The 22,950-nt window shown below is 35.3% G+C and overlaps 1 protein-coding gene across 1 annotated transcript in view; it reads right to left on the minus strand.

Moving 5' to 3' along the window:
• Positions 1-16,485, minus strand: part of LOC126828884 (guanine nucleotide-binding protein subunit beta) — a 33,363-nt gene extending 16,878 nt beyond the window's left edge. Inside the window, exons 1-3 of the mRNA XM_050558963.2 lie at positions 16,331-16,485; positions 14,832-14,916; positions 2,940-3,085 (exon numbers count right to left, since the gene is read on the minus strand). Of these exons, the coding sequence (XP_050414920.1) occupies positions 2,940-3,085; positions 14,832-14,891 (206 nt within the window). The 5' untranslated portion in view covers positions 14,892-14,916; positions 16,331-16,485. The remainder of the gene's footprint in view (positions 1-2,939; positions 3,086-14,831; positions 14,917-16,330) is intronic.
• Positions 16,486-22,950: the final 6,465 nt, after the last annotated feature.

Here is a 22,950-nt window from a genome sequence, read left to right on the forward strand (position 1 = left end):
GTTCTTTAGGCTTTTCATGAAAACTTCTTTCATTAAATACTTATTTGGTTATTTTCAAGATTTTTGTTGTTTTTTTTTTTTAAAACAAAAGGATAAAACATAGGACACATATTTTAGGTAAACAAATACAGGGTTTAAGACACAGGTGAATGACAAGTAAAATTAGTAATTAGATTAAAAGTAAGAAAGTCTGAAAAGTGGAATGGATGACATTTACATGTATGAAGATGAAAATCTCTAGAAGTGATTGAGAAAACAGTTACATTAAAAATCAAACTATTTTAAAACCTAAGGCGCAAATCAGAACAATTTTTGTTTTATTATTTAATGGCAATGACGTCATTTTTGACAAATATCGAAATAAGCCTTTTATTGATAAAGAATAATTTAATGGCTTCAAAGTTATGAAATGTTGAATTCTACTTGAAAGTTTAAAGGCAATGATATGACAAATATCGAAATAAGCCTTTTTATCGATAAAGAATAATTTAATGGCTTGAAAGTTATGAAATGTCAAATTCTACTTGAAAGTTTGTCTTTCAGTAACACATTCAACTTTTACTGCCTTTAAAAGCTAATGATTTGATTTGAACGTGGTATGAAAACTGTTCTAATTTGTGTGTTAGGTTTTTCTCATTAAACTAAGTGCATTCTACATGAACTCTATCAAGTTCAATAATGTCAAAAGGAAATATTATTGGAAATAAATGATTTTCATCTCCTGCTTTGTTGCTGTAGACAACAAACAATGTTGGGATAACCTTTCATCAAACTTCCAATATCTAGGTCTACAAAATCCTCTTGGGACAAAATTCCTTGCAAATTCTTATTCAAATTCAAAAATTACCCTATCACAGGAGTTTGATGAAGGAAATCCCAGAATCAATAAATTGTAAAAAAGGGTGGAATTGGGTTAACTAAAAAGCTATCTAAGGGTTTAAACATGCGTTAAAAAGGAGCAGAGCAAATCTAAAAATAAATTTGAGTCTTTTTAGAACTAACTAAATTTCCACGCCTCAGTTTCAAAAATTTAAAACCTTTTACAAATTGACTTCTAATCAAGATTCAATATTGATTTTTAATGAAATTTCTAAAAGATTTATTTGATTTAGTCAATTTCAAGGGAATTAAAATTTTTGAATATATTGGCATTTTAGGGCACAAACCTTATTTCACTTTGAAAATATTAAAATAAATAAAGTCCGCAATGAGTATACAAGTAGAATTGAGAACCAATATGATTTTATACTATCATTTTCACAACATCAAGGTGTTATGAGATACGTATACCAAGTCGGCATTCAGCCAACCTTGCTGTACATCTGGGTAGAAATAATCAATTTTCTGTACTTAAGTTCAATCCCTTGTTGTAAGTTTTCAAATACGTTGCCCAAGGATACAATTCAAACCCAGGAACACACAACCCTGTCAATCAAAAAGATAACACCCATACACCCAAGCAAAACACCCAGGCCCAAAGATACATGTAACACCCTTGCACCCAGGCCCAAAGATAACACCCTGCCACCCAAGCCCAAAGAACACCCAGGCTCCCAAGCCCAAAGAGAACACCCAGGCACCCAAGCAAAGAGAAAACACTTAAGCTCAAAATAGAACACCTAATATATTGAATTACAATATGTACTGTGATTGGTACAGTTAACAAGCTGGATTCACTAATCTTGTACAGTACAACAAAGTCGGCTGGAGCATTCAAGGTAACAGATGTACAGCATAGTACCTTGATATCATGAAGATGTCTGATGTATAATATGTACTACTACTAGCTAGATCCTATAATGTAATATTTGATAAATATCTCTGCCATCTGGATTACTAATCGAAAGGTTCTCTCTAGCTCTTAAAACTATAAATCTGCATATCTTTAGTTGTAAAAGAATTATTATATTATTTACTTTCATCCAACAAACTAAAATTTCTTTCAAATCAAGTTATAGATTGTGCTTTTTGTTTATCAGTACACTTTCTGCCTCTATTTTTGTTAACTTTTTCTTCTGTACTAGTAAATGAAGGAAAGTTTAGTATGCTGGATGTGGAGTAAATACAGCTCATAATATATCAAAATCTACATATTAGGAGAAAGATCCAAATTCTAATTTGTATATCAGCTTGGAGTTAGTTACATGTAGTAGCAACCTTAATCTTATTACTTAGTAACTACGTGTAGGACTAAGAATGATCTTAAGGAGGATCTGCATATATAACTGTTAGATAAAACATGTAAAGTCTAAACTTTCAGTGCTCGGCAGTAACCAGTTACTTTTATTCTAATATTGACGATCCTAATACTATCCTAATATTAAAACAGTGATCTATAAATGTTATTTATAGATACATGTAATAGAGCTTTCAATTAAATTCTAAATCTAATAAAAGTATTAAATTAATTGCACTGGTTCAAACAGTGGATATCACTACATGTTGCAAATCGATGGTTGATATTCGACAAATGCCAAATAGACCTCTTTTAAGGAACCGGAATCGTTTATCAGTTTACGCAATGAAAAAATTGACCCAAAATCTTAAAAGGGTTAAGTGTCTGGATAAGCAGTTTTAACGTTCACGTCCAAGCGACTCAATATTTTGAGCTGAAAATTTGAGACAAGGTAAATACAACATTCCTCTATATTTTGGCACTTAAATGTCATACGTACTCAGACTTTTATTTTTGAGACTCTGTTTAAATCGGGATCGTCCCTTTAATGCAATCCTAAAAGGTTGTCGAGCACTGAATTTGGACAAACTCAAATTACTTTGGATTTTTGAATATTTCCTTTATCAAAAATTTTTTTTCTTTGTTCTCCCTGTGATTACAACTGATGAAGAAAAATTTAAATATCTGTGCCCTACTAGATATAAATATGTCCTATTGAACAGGGACAACTATTTAATTTTTTTTTTTCAGGGTACAAACTAACCTGGAATCTGACGCCCAATGCATGGCATAAATTTTTGCAAGATGGCCCCTAAGTGTACGTCTCGTACGCATCTGTATTCTTCCCACGGCTTCTAAATTTGCCGTGGCGTGGGCTAGGGTGGCATCTGCAGCAGCCTTTCGTGCCTCCTGAAAAGAGAAAAATTTGAAATATATTACTACAGATATTAAGTTTTCATTAGATTGTAATAGGAAATCTTCTTCCTAAAATAAATGTTTATATTGAATTTTTTCCAATCCTGCTGTATGAAATATGAAACTGACAGGAGCTATTCATCTGATCACGTATGAAAGAAATGTATTAATTTATTGAACTATATATGGCAAGATGATGCTATGAATAATATTTAAGCACTCTTTTCATAAAGCATGTACATGTAGTAGTAGTGACAGTAGTAGAGGTAAAGTACATGTAACAGTAGTAGCCAACTCAAACACTTTCTCAATGCCATGTCAAACACACCTACTTTCTCAACACCATGTCAAACACACACACACTTTCTCAACACCATGTCAAATACACCTACTTTCTCAACACCATGTCAACACACACTTTCTCAACACCATGTCAACACACACTTTCTCAACATCATGTCAACACACCTTTCTCAACATCATGTCAAACACACACACTTTCTCAACAACATGTCAAATACACCTACTTTCTCAACACCATGTCAACACACACTTTCTCAACAAAATGTCAAACACACCTGTCTCAACACCATGTCAACACACCTTTCTCAACACCATGTCAAATACACCTACTTTCTCAACACCATGTCAAACACACACCTACTTTCTCAACACCATGTCAAATACACACACACTTTGTCAATGACCAGTCAACGACAAACGCACTTTGTAAACCACACACACTTTGTCAAAAACCAGCATGTATCAACACCCACTTTGAAATTGTAAAATGTGTGACTCAAGTGATTAAACTTTGGACTTTGTTTCTCATTTAACACAGAAATTTTCTTTGTTTTTCATAATTAATGAACATAACAGAATCAATACTAGTAGATAAGTAAAGAAATTTACTTAAAAATTAATGTAACCAGACTAAATTCTCGACAATATCACACAAAAAATTTGAGCCGTCGTAAAAAAAAAAAAACAATTTAAAGATCAATTCTAACTCAATTAAAAGTGTTAAGTATAAATATTTGACGAGAAAGGCAGCCATATTATCGTAAAAGGTGTCTGTCTCGCTTGATTAAGTTAATGGAATATTCTCTTTTTTTATTTATCAAATTTGAAAGTAGCAGAATGATCTAAACTAATTGAAAGTGAATTGAATTTGGCAAGGCTGGTCGATCAAAATATACGGCCCGTACATCTAAATGTGTATTTGAAGAGCCTCTGTGCTCTCTAAGGATTGTATCTCATTAATTTACTTATTTACATGTCAAAATGTCTAAAGTGATGATAAAATTTGATAGTACGCCAATTAAACAGACGATGTCATACTTTCAAAAACTGACACCATCAAAGTTTCCAAAAGAGCCACAACTTTTAAACTGACATCATCACAGTTTCAAAAAGAGCTATGACTTTTAAAATGACACCATCACAGTTTCAAAAAGAGCCATGACTTTTCTAGGAATGGAATATTAACCATATTGTATGGTTCTCTTCATGAACGGTTTCAAATACATGAATTTAAATGGTACACAATTTAAAAGACTGAATCTAGCCAGGAATGGAATATTAAAGGTACAATTCTTGCCAAGAATGATTTCCAATACAGGAATGGACAATCAAAGTGAACTCCTCTCTAAAGAAGTACTGTAGTGTCAATCCTATTCTACTATTGATTTCATATCAGATGTTTTTATTTCCGTCCTGAATAAGAATCTACCATTATGAATGAAAATTTCTGTTCAATTTAATTGATTTTGGTTTTTTTCTCTATTGTTGAATTTGAGAAACATCCAGAATACTGGCTATATTCCAGATAGAATTCCGATCAATACTTAAATGTCACGAGGTGAAGGAGGCTCTATTACCCAATACCGAAATGGCTAAAAACAACGCTTAATATCTATTTTTTTCATTTCGAACATGTATCAAGAGAATTATTTGATGTATTTTCATCAATGAAAAAAACACTCACTAGTCTTCTAAAATAGACCTTATTTTTAATGAGTAACCTAAAGAGAAAACATCCTAGTGGATTAATTTTATTTATAGTACAAAATTACATTTAGATCAAATTACACATTTTACTTAAAATACAGGAGTTATTTTAGAATATTATTAAAAAGAATTCCCAGATTTTTTATTGATTGAAAAATGACCTAGATGTAATTTAAAGTTCATTTTCCACACTTATTTTAAGATAAGAGAGAGAGAGAGAAATGGGGTTTAATGTCCACTCGACACAAACTAGGTCATTTCGGGACTAACATATGGTTCCCTTTTATTTTCATAATTCGCTTGCGCGTAGGGTTCTTTGGCAGAGGAGGAAACCAAGCCAGTTGACTCAATGACAGACTTTATGATACAGCGCGCACGTGCTAACCCTCAGCCATCCAACCCCCCTATTTTTAGATGAATTGACAGCCAGTTGATGTTAGGAATGAAAACAAGTACGACTTTACTGAGGACCAGAAACTGACCATGTAGTCAGATGAAATTCATAAATATAATGCATTTTAAATCGATGCAGAATTGTTCAAAGAATGAGCATGCCAATTTTCATATTGATCAGACTTTAATTGACGGAGACTTAGGCTTTTTCGTAGAGTGTCACCCCAAGAAAAAGATGGTCCAAAAATCAATTTTTTTCCTGAAAGATAAGACTGGTCAAAATGGATAATGAATAAAATGAATATTGCCAGATCAGTAATTCATATTCCAACTGTGATGGGATCTTTCATGTACATGTACACAATGTGTACCCAAGACCTTGTTTTTTGTCCCATCTGAATGACTAGACACTATTCCACACAGGAAAATCTTGATGTATTTCTCGGAAAACAACGGTATCAAACAAGGGACTTCCTGGTTAGTCAATCAGCACCTTACTCTTGTCACAGTGTCCCCCCCCCTCCCACCCCAATACAGAACAGGGGCCCCGTTTCACGAAATTTTAACTAAGACAAAATCCAAATTTTAGTAATTTGATTGGATAATATTAGATTGCTTTTCGTGCTTAGCCAATCAAAATTGAACAATCTACTAAAATTTGGATTTTATCTTTAGTTAAGATTTCGAGAAACAGGGCCCAGAATTGAATCCATGTATTACATATATTTTCTAAACTTCTGTTGCATTGCATTGCATTGCATTATCAAATGAGAAAGTTAAAATCGGAGATAAAAGACACACACCAGAAGGCATAAACTTTCAGCCTAAAAAAAAAGTTAGGATTTTCCATACATATTGATCCGCAATTTCTGGGAAAATATATCCACAAAATCTCCTGTGCACATCTGTGGCGATGTTCTGTTAATAAGATCAAGATAAATTAATCCGATGTGTACCCGGTACAATGTACTGACTACATATTACTCCATATCTTGTTTGGCCTAAGAGTGAGTCAGTCTCATTAGTTGAGTTTATTTTTAGCTTGCAGATTAAAGACAGGGAGCTTTAACCAACATAGTAGACAACTATGAATTCAAGTCGAGGTTATTTCCTCTGCAAAGTTTTCGAAGCCAGAATGTATATTGATATGTATTTAACACACTGGAGATATAAATATATACAAACTCTATCTCAGACTAAATACTACCCTCACTTCGGCTTTACATGGCCTTACAAATATATGTTTAATGTTCATGGTTACACTGACAGACACAGCCCGAAAGTGATATTTTTCATACACCATTAAGCATGTTCATGCTGTAGAAAAACATCTATTCTCTTATCATTTTTAAATACTACATGTAAATGGCAATATAACTATATACATGTATACAGGAAATATGGAAGGGGAAAGGCAACACTCCCTGAAAAGCTGGAATAGAGTGTGGGGTGGGGTGGGGTGGATTGGTGGAAGGCAACACTCCCTGAAAAGAGTAGCACAGGCTGGACAGGATAGCTGCTGCTGGATCAAACGACGATGCAGGCAGAGAGAGTAGACATAAAGTACGATTTGAAAAAGGGCCATAATATTACCCGAAACATTAAGACGAATAAAATTTGTATGACTGTTGAGTGGGGAGTTTTATATGTTCTTAAAATCAATAAGAGAACACTTGTTGAAACGTTGCACTAAAATATAAATGAAATGTGGTTTAACATCCTACTGTTCAGCTCCGACTGGGATAATGAAAACGGGCATACGCCATACAGTGTGCTGAGAGGGAAATTTTGCCTGGGAAGCGGAACTATGGCCTACTTTTACATCGAATTCCAACTGCCAGGGGATCTTTTACATGCATGCCACTGTATACACGGGCCCACATTTTTTGATCCTATCTAACGACTAGACAGATACATCACTGACAAGAGGGCACTCACATATTTTGTGGTTGTATTCCATATAAATAGATCCTCTAGCTCTTCGGATAAGACACAGAGGAAAAATAAGCAGTGGTCCAAAGGTTTTAGAAATTCTTCAAATTTATGGCATGTAAATGGTCAGAATAACAAATATGTCCTAAAAAAGATCCCTTTTATTAACTAAACGATCACCGACTGAATTTCACTTTCAGTCATTCAAAATTGACAAATATGACAAATACAATCAAGGGCCGTTTAGATTTAACAATGTATTTCCTGTTTTATTTTAAGTTATATATGTTGACTGATTACCCAAATTTTAGAACAGATCTTCTGATCTCTGCTCTTAAATGTACACGGACACAGCATTTTGTTTTGAAGAAATGTCACGTGTGAATTCAAATCAAAATAGGCCAACAAAGGCTGATTACCGGTATAATCATCTAAATTTACTGTTACTCGAGGCAATTTTTGTTTTTCATTAAAATTTTATGTTCATGACCTAAATCAGTTTTTTTTTATTACTTTAGACTTGTGACATTCAACAATTCATATCCAATAAATGTTTTTTTGATGATATTTCAATAATAATGGAAGTAATTTCTGCTATGCTTAGGTAGCCTATGGGTTTTTTTTCTGTCTATACTTTATTGTTTTGAAAAAAAAAAAAGTTTTCTTGTGTGGAAATTGCATATGTACATGTATCGATTCTAATCAATGATCATCATTTGCATATTTCAGAAATTGTCCAAATATTTCAAAAGAATCTCCTGGCTAGAATTCAACTGGATTAGAAAGATGACTTGACAAATTAGCAATTCCTTTTTTATTTTCAACTTCCACAATATTTCAGTTAATTTTAAGGCATTAACAATAATTATGTTTGCTAATTCATCATTACAATTAACCATTTTTGTTCATAACAGATTAGGAATTCAAAATAAGTGAAACTATCTTATTTTTGGAAGTTGGACAGCGACTAACGGCTTACTCTCCTTTCAAATTCCAAATCTCATGGGTACTTTTACATGCATGCAAATGTGTAAACGAGTTCTCAGGTTTTCTGTCTTTCCCGAACAAATTGACACTGTCCTTGCAAGTTCCTCTGTCTGCTTAAAACTGAAATTTTCTGGATGAATATGTAGTTTAATGTGTGAGGTCCCAACAACCCAGGTTTGGCGGAAATCCAGCTAAATCTAGATAAGGAATATCTGGTGTTAATTGGTATCTATCATCAACAGTCATCCATAATTACTGGAAACAACCCCTTCATCAAGATATTTGATACCATTTTCCTCCCTCACCTTTGCTCAGAAGATAAGATTGCATCAACCAAAATGAATGTAGCAACAAAAATCTGATTTTGATAATGTTCAATAACAATTAAGTTACCGGTATTATATTGTCTGCAGAAGCAAGTCACGAAAATCTGATTTTGAAAATGTTCAATGACAATTATGTTATTATATTGTCTACAGTAGCAAGTGTGCGTCAACAGCAATCTGATTATAGTGGACAACAGTATTTATTCTGCCTTGTGAGGGGGCTATGTGAGTAAGTAGTGGTCTGCCTTATGAGGGGGCTATGTGAGGACGTTGCGGTCTGCCTTGTGAGGAAGTTGTGGTCTATGTGCAGTGTATGTAGTAAGTAGTTTCATGTTCAAAACACTGTGCGTATCACAACAACAGAGAGATAGTATAACTATCGATCCACACAGCTTCTTAAATCCCTGATACATCAGGCCAAACTCCTGTACGCAGCTTCTTAAATCCCTGATACATCGGGCCAAACTCATGTACCGTACCATGTATATTTTCAATAATGTAAGAGTAATTTATTTTGAGGTAGTCTAGAGACTAACGTCAGGGTAATCTTTATGGCTATGTATGGAATGTGATATAAGATCTGTAGGGCAGCAGAGGTACTAGTAATTAATGCTATACTCTAATGAATAATTATACTGGCTCTGTCCTGTTTAAGAAAGCTTGTCTCTACTGTCCACCATTAATGAGGGAGTGTCTGCCATTTCTCTTGGACAACTTGAGCAAATTTTCCAATTAGTAAATCATTGTCTGCTGACTAGACAGAGAGACAACTATGAGTTGTTTAAGAAAGGAAAATTAAATGGGGTTTTAGCGTCATACTCCGACTGAGCTAATCAAAACGAGCATACACCATACAGTTGACTATGAGGGAAATTTTGTCTGGACAGCGGCGCTAAGGCCTCTTATATTGAATTCCAGCTGCCAAGGGATCTTTTATGTGCACGTTAATGTTTACACAGGGCCTCTATTTTAAGTCCAATCCGAACAACCAGACAACTGTCTTTGTCAGGCCCTTCATCCTGCACCACTGACAAGAGAAACCCATGCCGGAAAATCTTGATGAACTTTCTCGCACACCGCCCGCGTCTTACTTAGCCACAGTGGCTCCCTGCTTTGTTTAAGAAGCTCATGAGAGAGAGACAGATAAGAGTTTAACATCCACTTGACATAAACTAGATCATTCCGGGAATAACATATGGTTCAATTTTATTTCAATAATATACTTGTGGGTAGGGGTCTTATATAAGCGGGAAATCTAAACCATGCCCCTTGACCAAATGATAGAAATGAAATGAAATGAAATGGGGTTTAACGTCCTACTGTTCTGCTCCGAACAGGGCTAATGAAGACGACCAAATGACAGACCTTGTCATTTAATGTGCATGCGTTAAACCACTAAACGACCCAACCCCACCTTCTGGGCTAAAAGTTAACAGTGTAATTTAAAATCTTGTAATATATATACATGTACCCACTGCTATGGTATAGCTAACAATAATGCCCTATCTATATATCATATACCATACATGTATATACAGGAGTATGGTATAAAGGTTGTATATAAGACTGATATTATACTCATTAATAGTGTAGCTATGGTATAACAATAATGCCCTATCTATATATTATATACCATACATGTATATACAGGAGTATGGTATAAAGGTTGTATATGAGACTGATATTATACCCATTAATAGAGTAGCTATGACTACACTAGTATAATTACCAATATACTATTTATAAGTACAGTATTCTCTAGAATAATATGGTAATTAAGCAAGACAAGCATAAAGGGAGATATTTGTTTCATTCATGAATAAAATACGACCATTCAATGGGGAGGAATAAATTTTAGATCATTGACCCGATCGGTATGTCAATCGACTATACATGTAGATTCTCTTTGAAATATATCTTTATTAAAGTCAGAACCTACAAACTATTGCTCTCCCCTCCAGTGGGAGGAACTGAGGTTAGGAAGGCAATGTTACTCCTCATTATTTTTTATGATTACCAAGTAATGTTAGAGGCCATAACCCCTTAACCATTTTCGTAACTTCTACATGTATTTAGATCTTGCTCTTTCAACACAGTCCATAATGTATGTTAAAATCTCTATTATTGCTGTCCATTACAAACTTTATTGCTGTAGAAGTGTGCATTACAATCAATATTGCTGTTGAATTGTGCATTACAATATATATTGATGTTGTATTACAATTTATATTGCTGTTGAATTGTGTATTACAATCCATATTGCTGTTGTATTACAACATTGCTGTTGAATTGTTGTATTATAATCTATATTGCTGTTGTATTACCATCTACATATTGCTGTTGTATTACAATCAATAGTGCTGTTGAATTGTGTATTATATAACCCATATTGCTGTTGTATTACAATATTGCTGTTCAATTGTGTATTACAATCCATATTGCTGTAGTATTACAATATTGCTGTTCAATTGTGTATTACAATCCATATTGCTGTTTTATTACAATATTGCTGTTGAATTGTTGTATTCCAATCTATATTGCTGTTGTATTCCAATCCATATTGCTGTTGGATTACAATCTATATTGCTGTTGTATTACAATCTATATTGCTGTTGTATTACAATCTATATTGCTGTTGTATTACAATATTGCTGTTGAATTGTGCATTATAATCTATATACTGCTGTTGTATTGTGCATTCGATTTATCTTTTATATTAGTGTTTAATTGTGTATTCTATCAACAAGCTATTCAAGAATGAAATACAAACATTATGAGCATAACACTTCTGTAATACTCATGGATTTTAAATTAATATTCACATGAGTACAATTACTTGTATATTTCACTTTTTTTTATTTTTAAACACTACATTCACCGAATAAACAACATCTACACTAAGTTTTAACATAATATACCTATGAATTAGAAGAAGAGTTATTCTTTTCAACACGGTGTGATGGACGGATGGACGTACGAACAAACCTATTTCAATAGTTTCCTGCATCCCTCGAAAAAGCAAGAGACAATAAAGTAAATAAGTTTTGGATATAATTTTTAAGTCAATTTGCTATTGGTCACATCTCAATATTATAAGACATTATTCCAATACTATTTGAACATTTGATTTCATGGAAACAGCCAGTTTTTGGATCGGTTTGGATTCATACATCTCTTTTTGACCCAATCTGTTTAAAATACAGATCTATATTTCGTTTCATTTCCCTACACTACAAGATCTGACCAGTTGTTTTGGGAGGTCTCGTCAGAGCTCATACGAGCGGTGCTTGACCCTATGACATCAGATATACATGTATGATTAACCAATCAGCATTGATGTTTCTAGTGGATTGCCCACAGTTCCATGCAGTTCACACCCAAAGCTCACCGTAACAAACCGTATCATTGGCTAATCAATCCCTCACATCATCCAGAACACGTCAATGATAACAACTCTTCCAGTTCCTAGTTTAGTAAAGACAAGTTAAACGAAATTTTGAACTATAAAAAAAAAAACGAAACGAAATAGGATATGTGTTTTAATCAGATAGTTTGTGACCTAGTGTTGTGTGCGTGTTAAACTCCATTTCTCTATCTTTTTGTATATTAGCGGATCTCCATTAAATAAACAAAAAACAGCAAATTCCTTGTCTTCAACATACACGTAGACTTACAATAGGTAATTTTAATTTTCATCAAAGGAGGCATGTCTTTAACTCAATATCATCCACAGTTTTCGACATTGCAAACACAACTTATTGGTCAATTTTATCAACATTGATGTTATCTTACCGTGAAAAGATGGGCTTCTGATCCAATATTTAAGACAAAATGAAAGTTTTAAAATTGGCACATGCATTGCATGCCAGAATTTTTTTTAACGACATTTGTAATTGAGCAACTCTGTAAACGATGCTAAACACATCCCACAGGAGAATACCACCAGTGTAGACTGGAATAACCCGACCCCCAAAGACTGTCATTCAATTTGGACTCTTTCCACATTTTGCCAAACATTACTGATTAGAAATTACAGTAAAAACAGAAAAGATTGAAGGTAAATAAGGTTATATACATTCACATTACATTATTATATGTGTTGTGACCCATTTGTGTCCATTTTTATGTGTCAAAAAATGAGATTTAGCTCCTTTAATGCTATTTGAATATTTGTGTGAGAATAAATTTGTTATTCATTTCATTTTGTTTTTAATCAAATTTCATATTTAACAACCAAACAGATATTTGTGTGACAATTAATTGGTGATTTCTCATATTTTTCAATCAAGTTTCATATTCAATCCAACAAAACATTAACCAAGGTTATTACATCAAGAGCCTCCAGGCATTTCTGATGTGGCCTGGGAATTTTATTTACAACATAACCTACTGAAAAAGTTGGGGTTCGTGTTAACGTGGAAAATCAATATCCATGCTCATAAAAGTAAATATATGTCTCACTGCATTGCACTACATGTATATTTATCATTACATCACGAATTTTAATCACACTTTCTGGTAAAGCATAATTCAATAATTATGGGAAGTGATATGCACTCACTTCCTAATCCTGCATTACAATTTTATTCACCTTTCTGAAAGTGTATAATTCAGCAATATGGGGAGTGATATGCACTCACTTCTTGCAATACAATTTTATTTGTGCTTTCTGGTAGTGCATAATTGAAGTGGAATTACAACATGAAAGTTTTGACTGTAAAACCAGATGGACTTATTTGTGAATACACTGAAATATTCGTTCTGTGGGCTAGAAATTGGTGTGTGGTAGCACACAATCCAATAATATGGGGAGTGATGTGCACTCACTTCCTGAATTACAACAGATTATATTTATATCCGGATAAATATATAGATATATCAATTCTGTTGGCTACAAATTTGGTAATTAAAATGCATGTTTTAACATTATCCTGAAACTTAAAATGAATGAAGTTTAACATCCTACTGTTCTGCTACTAATGGGCTAATAAAGATGGGCATACACCGTACAGTGTGCTATGAGGGACATTTTGCCAGGACAGCAACACTATGGCCTACTATTATAGCAAATTCTAACTGCCAAGGGATTTTTTTACGTGCACGCCAATGTATGTATACATGGGACCTCAGTTTTTGTCTCATCCAAATGACTAAAAGTTAAAAAGTCCCAGATGTTTAGGCCATAGAAATGAAATGAAATGGGGTTTAACGTCCTACTGTTTTGCTCCTAAATTGGGCTAATGAAGACAGGCATACGCTATACAGTGTGCTATGAGGGAAATTTTGCCCAGGCAGCGGCAATACGGCCTACTCTTATATCGAATTCCAACTGCCAAGGGATCTTTTACGTGCAAGCCAATGTGTACATGGGACCTCCTTTTTTCGTCCCATCCGAACGACTAGACAGCTGTCCTTGTCAGACCCTTTGTCCTGCATCACTGACAAGGGAAAACCACGCTGGAAAATCTGGATGAACTTTCTCGGGCAATGCAGGGATTGAATACCCGACCTCCAGGCTAGCGAGCCAGCGTCTTACCCACTTACCCACGTGATCCCTTATTTTTGTACATGTACCGGAAGATGAGACGAACATTGGTTACAATATTCAGAATACATTTCAGAACATGAAGTATGATGTATAGGGAAAACCTGACCATATATACAGAAAATTTATTATTCAGAGCTTGCCTCTAGAAATTCACATCCACAGTAGAACAAGCGTTCTGATCTGTGTTCATACCAACAGGGCAGAAATTGGTGACTCCACACTCTGTATTTAAAACTGTGTGATAACCATGCACTGAACTCCAAGGAAAAAAAGAATTGTTCATAAAATATTTGTTTGGACAGACAGAACTTTTTGTCGAACTGGTCACAAAATTATGTCATCATTCGTATATGGCTGAAAGTGACCAACGCGCCTGTGATAAATAATAACAAGCCTCTAGTATAGATCCAGAAAGCTTGGTCTTTAGTCACTAGTAATGACGCGAACTATATTTAACAAGCATGATGGATGATTCCCAGTGGATTTTCTAGAGGCTGGCTCTGAATAACGGGGAAATTTTGTTTTACTGTTACAACATTCTTACCCTGATTTGGTTTTTTAACTGTTCCGTTTCCTGGCGGAGGGCTTCTAGTTCACTACTCATGGTTATTTTCTAGAAATAAAAAAATCTGCAATAGAAAAAGATACAATTATTATTCTATATTTCATCACAACCAACATCAAACACAATTAATTTACAGCAGGTGTAAAAATAGGCATATCATGTCTTCCTGGATAGTATTGAAGAAAGAATTAAATTTATATCTGGCTTCTGTATGATTTCATAATTGTTTTTCCTAAAATAACTCCATTCTAAGACGAAGATACTAAGTACATTTTCTCAGGAACCCCGTTCTACAATTTGATGAAGGTACGAGTCACTTCAAAAATATCCTCACAAAAAAGGGAGTCAAGTTTCCCCAAAAAATGTTTCAAAATATATCATTACTGAAATGGGAACATTTCTCAGATCGTTGTGGGATATTCGATGGCAAAAACTGTTTTATTTTGTACAGTAAGAGAGATTACATAATTTAGGGACTTCTGTGCCTCATTATAAGCCTTAAATTTCTTCAATTAGACAAAGGTCCCTCAGACAATGGGCTTTGATAATGAGAATCTCACAGCTGTGATTAATTGCTCCAGTCACAAAAATTTGATTATTAACAAACAACAACTGGTGGTAATCTAATATTTTCATAAAGCCACACAAATAATCACATAAAATGTGAAATCGGTTTATGAGTCAGCCCTTTCTGTAGTCTTCCATCCATTATCAGACATCAGGTTCATTGGATTGAAATCCATTTGACGTCTAAAATCTGGGTCAAAACTGTCAAAACAATGGTGCATATCCCTCTTCACGAATTTGTTTTTTATTCGGTTCACAAAAAGGCGGGATAAACTGTATACAATGTTGCAGATTCGCGTAAAAAAGCCATGGATCCTGCAATGTAATTTTGCAGTCTTTCAGCTTTTAAAATGGCGACCGTGTATTTCTGCATAATCGATACGACCAATGCCGGTTTCTTCGCCATCTTTGATGATTCTGTGAGAATTTGAGAATCGTGTTTCACGTTTATTCTGAGGTTTTTATTAATATCCGGGTCTAAAACGATGCATTAAATACATCTAAACACATTATTCCAATTGATATCACAACAGACCGTGAAATACACAACATTGTTGACAACGTCTGCAACATTGTAGCCAGCCATATTTCATACATCACCGTTATGGTCGTGTAGTAAAATCATTATGCGGAACGCTTCGATAAACACAAAAAGAAAAGACTTTACACTGCAAAACGAGCGAAACGCCTACCTAAACGACAGCAGGAGATATTCTTCTGGTCAAAGAAAGTGTCGACGTTATTCTCGTGATAACAGGAACTGAAGAAAAGACATATTATTTTGGCCTCATAACGACAATTTGCATAGAGCCATCCGACATGACTGTTCGTCTAGCTCGACTAACACGCCGATTTTCACGATTTATGCATCATAAAAGCACGGAAAAACCACACACATGAAATATACTCACCCTATGAAAATTGAATATGAACAATATCCGCCAAAATAGTCATAAAGACCCAAATTTTCCCCCTTTTTCACGGCATATATCGCTACAATTTTTGGTCGACAATCTTGGGTGCGGTGCCCTTGCAAACAGTAGCGGTAACCCCCGGATAGTTGACGCATGCGCAGATTAGGAAAGCGACGCCTTGTTCATTATAATGTGAAATGCATTCTAGGACATAATAAATGAAGTATGGGCCATAATAAGCTCAATTGTTTATCCGAGATATTAATAATAATATACACTGGCTGACATGTCGAAAATCATTCATTCATCATTTCTAGACATAGAACCGAGACTTAGCTATCTATTTTGGTTCCGTTAAGTTCAAGATTCCGCAAATAGCATGATTTTTCGGAAATCTTTTTTTCATGAAAATATCAAAATAGCGATCGATCGCGTTGCCATAACGACCAATCTACGGCATTATGACGACTGTTAAATTTATTTCGAATAATAATACATCGCAGTTCCCTATTAATAATTGAAAATTTATCTTTTCGGAATAATTTCCAAAAGATTGCCGCATTAAATATTCTGAAACAAGAACAGATAGAGACAAGAACTCATCATGAGAATTATTTATGTCATGGTACGAAATAGTTTTTCTACAAAAGTACTAAAAAGTAATATATAAGTTATTTATTTTTTAAGATTTTAGCCTGTGCATTTGATGTAACGCAGAAATATATCAAAGCAACAAAGCACAAAAAAAAAAGAGAACATTATCATCCAGTAAAAACATGCCTGTCATAGCAATTTGTCGCTCGACGTGTACATGTAATTAATTATTAACGCTAAATATGTTCATACATGTCTAGAGAAATCCCACTACATATATCTTTAAATGATAAAACATGTTTGACAGAAGATTGAGAATAGAAATAAATCATGTTTCATAATAGCTAGGCCCTACATACAGAAGCTGATATATGAGGGAGGGAATATCGGTGGGGGTGGGGTGCTTTTATAGGTAAGAAATTGTAGCTACGCCACTGACACAGACTATATGTGAACATATGAAACAGAAACAAGGATGTCACAAATTGTTTTAACGGAACCTGTAATTGGACTCATTAGTTGACTTTGCTGTGGGGTTTTGTTTTTGTTTTTTTTTTAGAAGTATTCAGAAATGGCACCAGACACAGTTAATTCATGTGGAGCACTTCACAAATGTCACAGTGACATCACATTTCGACAGGTGCGCGTTACGTCTCCTAACCCAGTTTGCAACGTCATATGTTGTTTAGGTATTTTTATTTATTTCTGATGATAACTGTATAAAATCTTGTGCGTGTTAATCAAATGTACGATGATTCGACCACAGTGGATTTTTACCCTAACCGTACCACTAATAAGTTAGCTCGTATGTGCACTTGAAATGAAATGAAATGAAATGGAGTTTAGCGTCCTACTGTTCTGCTCCTAACCTGGGCTAATGAAGACGGGCATACGCCATACAGTGTGCTATGAGGGAAATTTTGCCCGGACAGCGGCACTACGGCCTACTCTTATATCGAATTCCAACTGCCAAGGGATCTTTAACGTGCACGCCAATGTGTACACGGGACCTCGGTTTTTCGTCCCATCCGAACGACTAGACAGCTTTCCTTGTTAGCCCCTCCGTCCTGCATCACTGACAAGGGTATGTGCACTTGAGTTGGTGCCTATTTAACCTCTGTTGCTGAAACATCGATGGTCGTAAACACGATCTACCTCGTTAAACAGCCCCATAGCGTCTAATTCCACAAAAAGCTAAATCGTATAAACTTAAAAAAAAAGTTACCTTTTTTACAATTCACATACAACTCTGTAGATGTATGGGGGGTTAGCACGTGCGCGCTGTATCATAAGGCCTGTCATTGAGTCAACTCGCGTGGTTTCGAATCCCCGGTTGTACGTGACAAGGAGTAGGATCGCCTGACCAATCTCGTGGGTTTTCTCCGGGTCCTCCGGTTTCCTCCCACTGCTAAAGACCCCTACGCGCAAGCGAATTATTGAAATAAAATTAAACCATATGTTAGTCCCGAAATGACCTAGTTTGTGTCGAGTGGACGTTAAACCCCATCTCTCTCTCTCTCTCTCTCTCTCTCTCTCTCTCTCTCTCTGTATAAGGGAATACACAGGGAACACGACGTATTTAATGTGTATTACCTCAATACATATAACAATACACATCACTTTATAATACACAGTATTTACACGTGTATGTTATAGGTTTAAAAGATGTATACACGATACACTATATGTATGTAATATTAATGAATGTTTATTTAGAAGATTTCCGTTCCGACGAGCTAAAAGAAAAACATGTCTTAGTGAAAGATCATTTTTTCCAATATCTTTTTACTTTGGGTTAACAATCTGATTAAAACACAGATCCTATTCCGTTTCGTTTTTTATAGTTCAAAATTTCGTTTTACTTGTCTTTACTACACTCGGATCTGGAAGAGTTGATATATAACTAGCGTTTTGGATGGAGTGAGGGATTAGCCAATGTTACGGCGAGTTCTTGGTGTTTGATGCACGGAACTGTGGGTAAACAACTAGAAATGTCAACGCTGATTGATTATTCTGTCAAAAGCCGCTTGTATGACCACTGACGCGACCTCCCAGTACAAATGATCAGATCTTCATGTAGCGTAGGCCATCGAAAGTATAAAAAAACGAAACGAAATATAGATCTGTATTTTAATCAGATTGTTTGGTTTATATTTATTCAGTTACACATACGTATTTTCAAGCCAACCTCGAGACACGATTTGACATTCAGAAAAAAGAATGCTGATTATTTTTTGGAACAGGTTAGCTAGACGTCAACCAAACGAGAAAAATAAGGATCGAACGAACGATAGGCCGATGGTAGAGACAGTATACCCAGGGAAGATTGATACATAGCCAGTATGCCCAGGAAAGATTAAGACATTGACCGAACGAACGATAGACCCATAGTAGAGACAGTATTCCCTGGGTAGATTGAGACCTAGATAAAACGAACGATAGGCCAATGGTAGAGACAGTATTCCCAGGGAAGATTGAGACAGAGATAGAACGAACGATAGGCCAATGGTAGAGGCAGTATTCCCAGGGAAGATTGAGACACGGTAAACATCTTATTCCAGATTGTTCGTACGTTTGTGGAGTTTAATGATCGCTTTCACCAAGGGTGATATCGCAGACAAGTTATTTCCGAGTTTGTTCTATACATGTTCTTGTATATACATGGAGATGTCATCCGTGTCGGCGCTACGAGGTGGTGTTGGACGGGTGGCTTTCTGTTGGACAATAAGACGTATTACTTCTTTTGATTGCAGTGCATTGATGGGTTAGTTGTATTTTACGTCCGCTTCCACCGAGGTGATATCGCAGACAAATTGCAGTGCAGGTAATATACCGATAATATTTGGGGAGTCTCCTAGATTTCCTAAAGGGGCGAAGTCCCGGCATATTCTGTTGTACGATTATTCAAAATTAATCAGTTGAACCCGTCTTTTGTGCTAGTGATAACGTTCGAATATTCTGAGCCATTATTAGAATGAATTTCGATATAATTCAAATAATCAATTTTTGGATCGGTTTTAATAACACGGAGTATCAAACTTGGTTATTATAATGACGTATCGCGCACCTTTTGCAATATGACGTCACGGTAATAATTGTGACGTTGGGTTAACGTTATATAGTCCCTATCATTCAGACTGATGAAACTATATTATTATTATTATTATTATTATTACAGCATATTTATAGTGCACCCTTTCATATAACATGTTCAGGAGCACTTTACAAAGTGACAATGTAAATCATACATAAACAACAAGATTATGGGCATGTTAACGATTGTATACAGAGTCAGTTAAAAGCCTGATTAAATAAATGTGTTTTAAGTTGTTTTTTAAAAGAATATAGAGATGTACAACATCTTAAACTATTTTTCGGTATTCGTTAATCGAAATATGACATTATATTTGTTTAATTTCGGTATATTTGTAAAGTTACTGAATCAGATTGTCTTCCAGTTGTGAAAATATTGCATTTATTTGTGACACGTGAAATAACCTTTAGTTAAGGTCCGGTTCCACGAAAATTGACCCTTCGAAGAAATGTCGGCGAAAACACCGATATCCGAGCAAAATTCCTCCCAATGCACAAGTGACCCCGGTAAATATAAATTACTCTATATTAGTCTTGAAATGACCGACGTATTTTCTTGGAGATATTTTAACTCCATTCTTTACTTTGTTCTCAAACAGAATCTAGAGTAATTTAACGAGGGATGCCGTGTTTGTGAGGAGATATGTAATGATAATTTGCCCGTATTAGGCGGTACGTGATTCTATAAATAAACTAAATGTGTCTATGTTTAGCTAAACAAGTCGTATTAAAACTGGTCAAATTATTTACACTCCGCAACTTGAATCAATATTCTCAAAAATAATCAATAGTTTTTTTATACACTGACTTTTATTCTTGCCAAATATAATGACACGAATCAATGCATTTGATATCATTGGACGTTAAAGGGACACGCGGGTTTAAAGGCTCAATACCACTCTTGTTGTAACTGAATAATATGTCCCAATCATTATTCTGGTCAACAAATTTTACTATTTTACAGTATTCCAATTAATTGATGATACAAATTTCATCTTAAAACACCTAATTTAAAAAAATTTAAAAATTGAACTAAATGATTTGAAAAGCCTGACGTAAAGCTTTTCAAATGTTACTTGGATTTAAAAATATTTTTGAACCCTCTGGACAAGTAAAATAGGATTTAATGGATAATTTACACAACAGGTAGGACACTAACATATCTAGTACTTAGAATAAGGCTATTTTTTATTTTCTGGAGCTGTCAAGCCAGCAAGAGTGTTATTGTCCCTTTAAAGGACAATGTTGGTGTCAGTCAATATTACAAATCTGACAGAACTGGTCAATTTCGATCCCAGAGATAAATTTACCCTTCATTTATCTCTGGCAAAACTCACCGGCCATTCATCAGTGTGAAATCGGTTCCTTACCTCCACCCTCTGTGGTTACTGATTGGCAGGATTTCTCGACAATTGGGCATCGGTTCTTTGCATGAGTTACATATTAATGATCCTTGGAACATTTTCCAGATCTTGACATCAAAAGTTCATTCGAAAATAGCCGTTTGATGATTTTCCGGGAACTATTGTTAGCGCACAATGTGAGTGATTCGGCTAAATACTTGAAATTTCTACAGAAACGCGAGTTTGAGCTGCCATCTTGGATCTTTGTGGAGCGACTGACGGAAGGATACAGCACGTGACATTCAAAATGGCCGACGTATGGCCGGCGAGAGAGAGAGAGAGAAGGGGTTTAACGTCCACTCGACACAAACTAGGTCATTTCGGAATTAACATATGGTTTAATTTTATTTCAATAATTCGCTTGCGCGTAGGGGTCTTTAGCAGTGGGAGGAAACCGGAGGACCCGGAGAAAACCCACGAGGTTGGACAGGCGACCCTACTCCTTGCCACGTACAACCGGGGATTCGAAACCACGCCAGTTGACTCAATGACAGACTTTATGATACAGCGCGCGCACGCTAACCATTCAGCCATCCAACCCCCCCGTATGGCCGGCTAGTTTTACCAGAGATACACAAAAACTTATCTCTATGATGGAGATTGAGAACTGGTTTAAACACATTCTAAATATGAAATGAAATGAAATGAAATGGGGTTTAACGTCCTACTGTTCTGCTCCTATACTGGGCTAATGAAGACGGGCATACGCCATACAGTGTGCTATGAGGGAAATTTTGCCCGAGCAGCGGCACTATCGCCTACTCTTATATCGAATTCCAACTGCCAGGGGATCTTTTACGTGCATTCCAATATATACACGGGACCTCGGTTTTTCGTATCATCCGAAGGACTAGACAGCTGCCTTTGTCAGGCCCTCCGTTCTGCATCACTGACAAGGGGAAACCACGTCGGAAAATCTGTATGTACTTTCTCGGCCAATGCAGGGATCGAACAAATTCTAAATATAATTTTAACACAGAGATCTTTGCTACATATACTTTATAGAAATGTTGTGAATCATCTGATGGCGGCTTTAAAAATCCGTCCAATTGACTACCTATTTTAGTTCTACTTCCTTTGTTCGATGCCAAGAATAATTATGAAACTAGAACTTGGAATGACGTGACATGGACAGAAACGTTACAGGTTGCGTGTAATCTTATCAAACGATATTTGTTGATCAATACATGGCCAAAACCTTACCCCCAGGAACATGAGTTGAATCCAGGTCAAAGTAAAAGGGACACAGTGATATAAGCTGTTCGATTGTCATCTGTCATAACAGTACGTCAGATGTGAAAGCAATTGGTCAATATACAGTCACTATATAAAAGGCGTTTTTTCGAGAAAACAAATCGGTTTCGAATCGGTTCTAATAAACGCGAAGGGTTGCCTCGCAAGATGGCCGAGAAGTCTGAAAAATTAAGGAAAAATGTTAAAAAATTCATTTTTCTTTATTCTGTTCTTGAGGACACCGCCCAAAAATAAAAACGAGAAGTTGTATCAGTTGACTGTTCCAAAATGCCC

Source organism: Patella vulgata, chromosome 7 (genome assembly GCF_932274485.2).
Source record: "Patella vulgata chromosome 7, xgPatVulg1.2, whole genome shotgun sequence".
Taxonomy (NCBI): Eukaryota; Metazoa; Mollusca; class Gastropoda; family Patellidae; genus Patella; species Patella vulgata.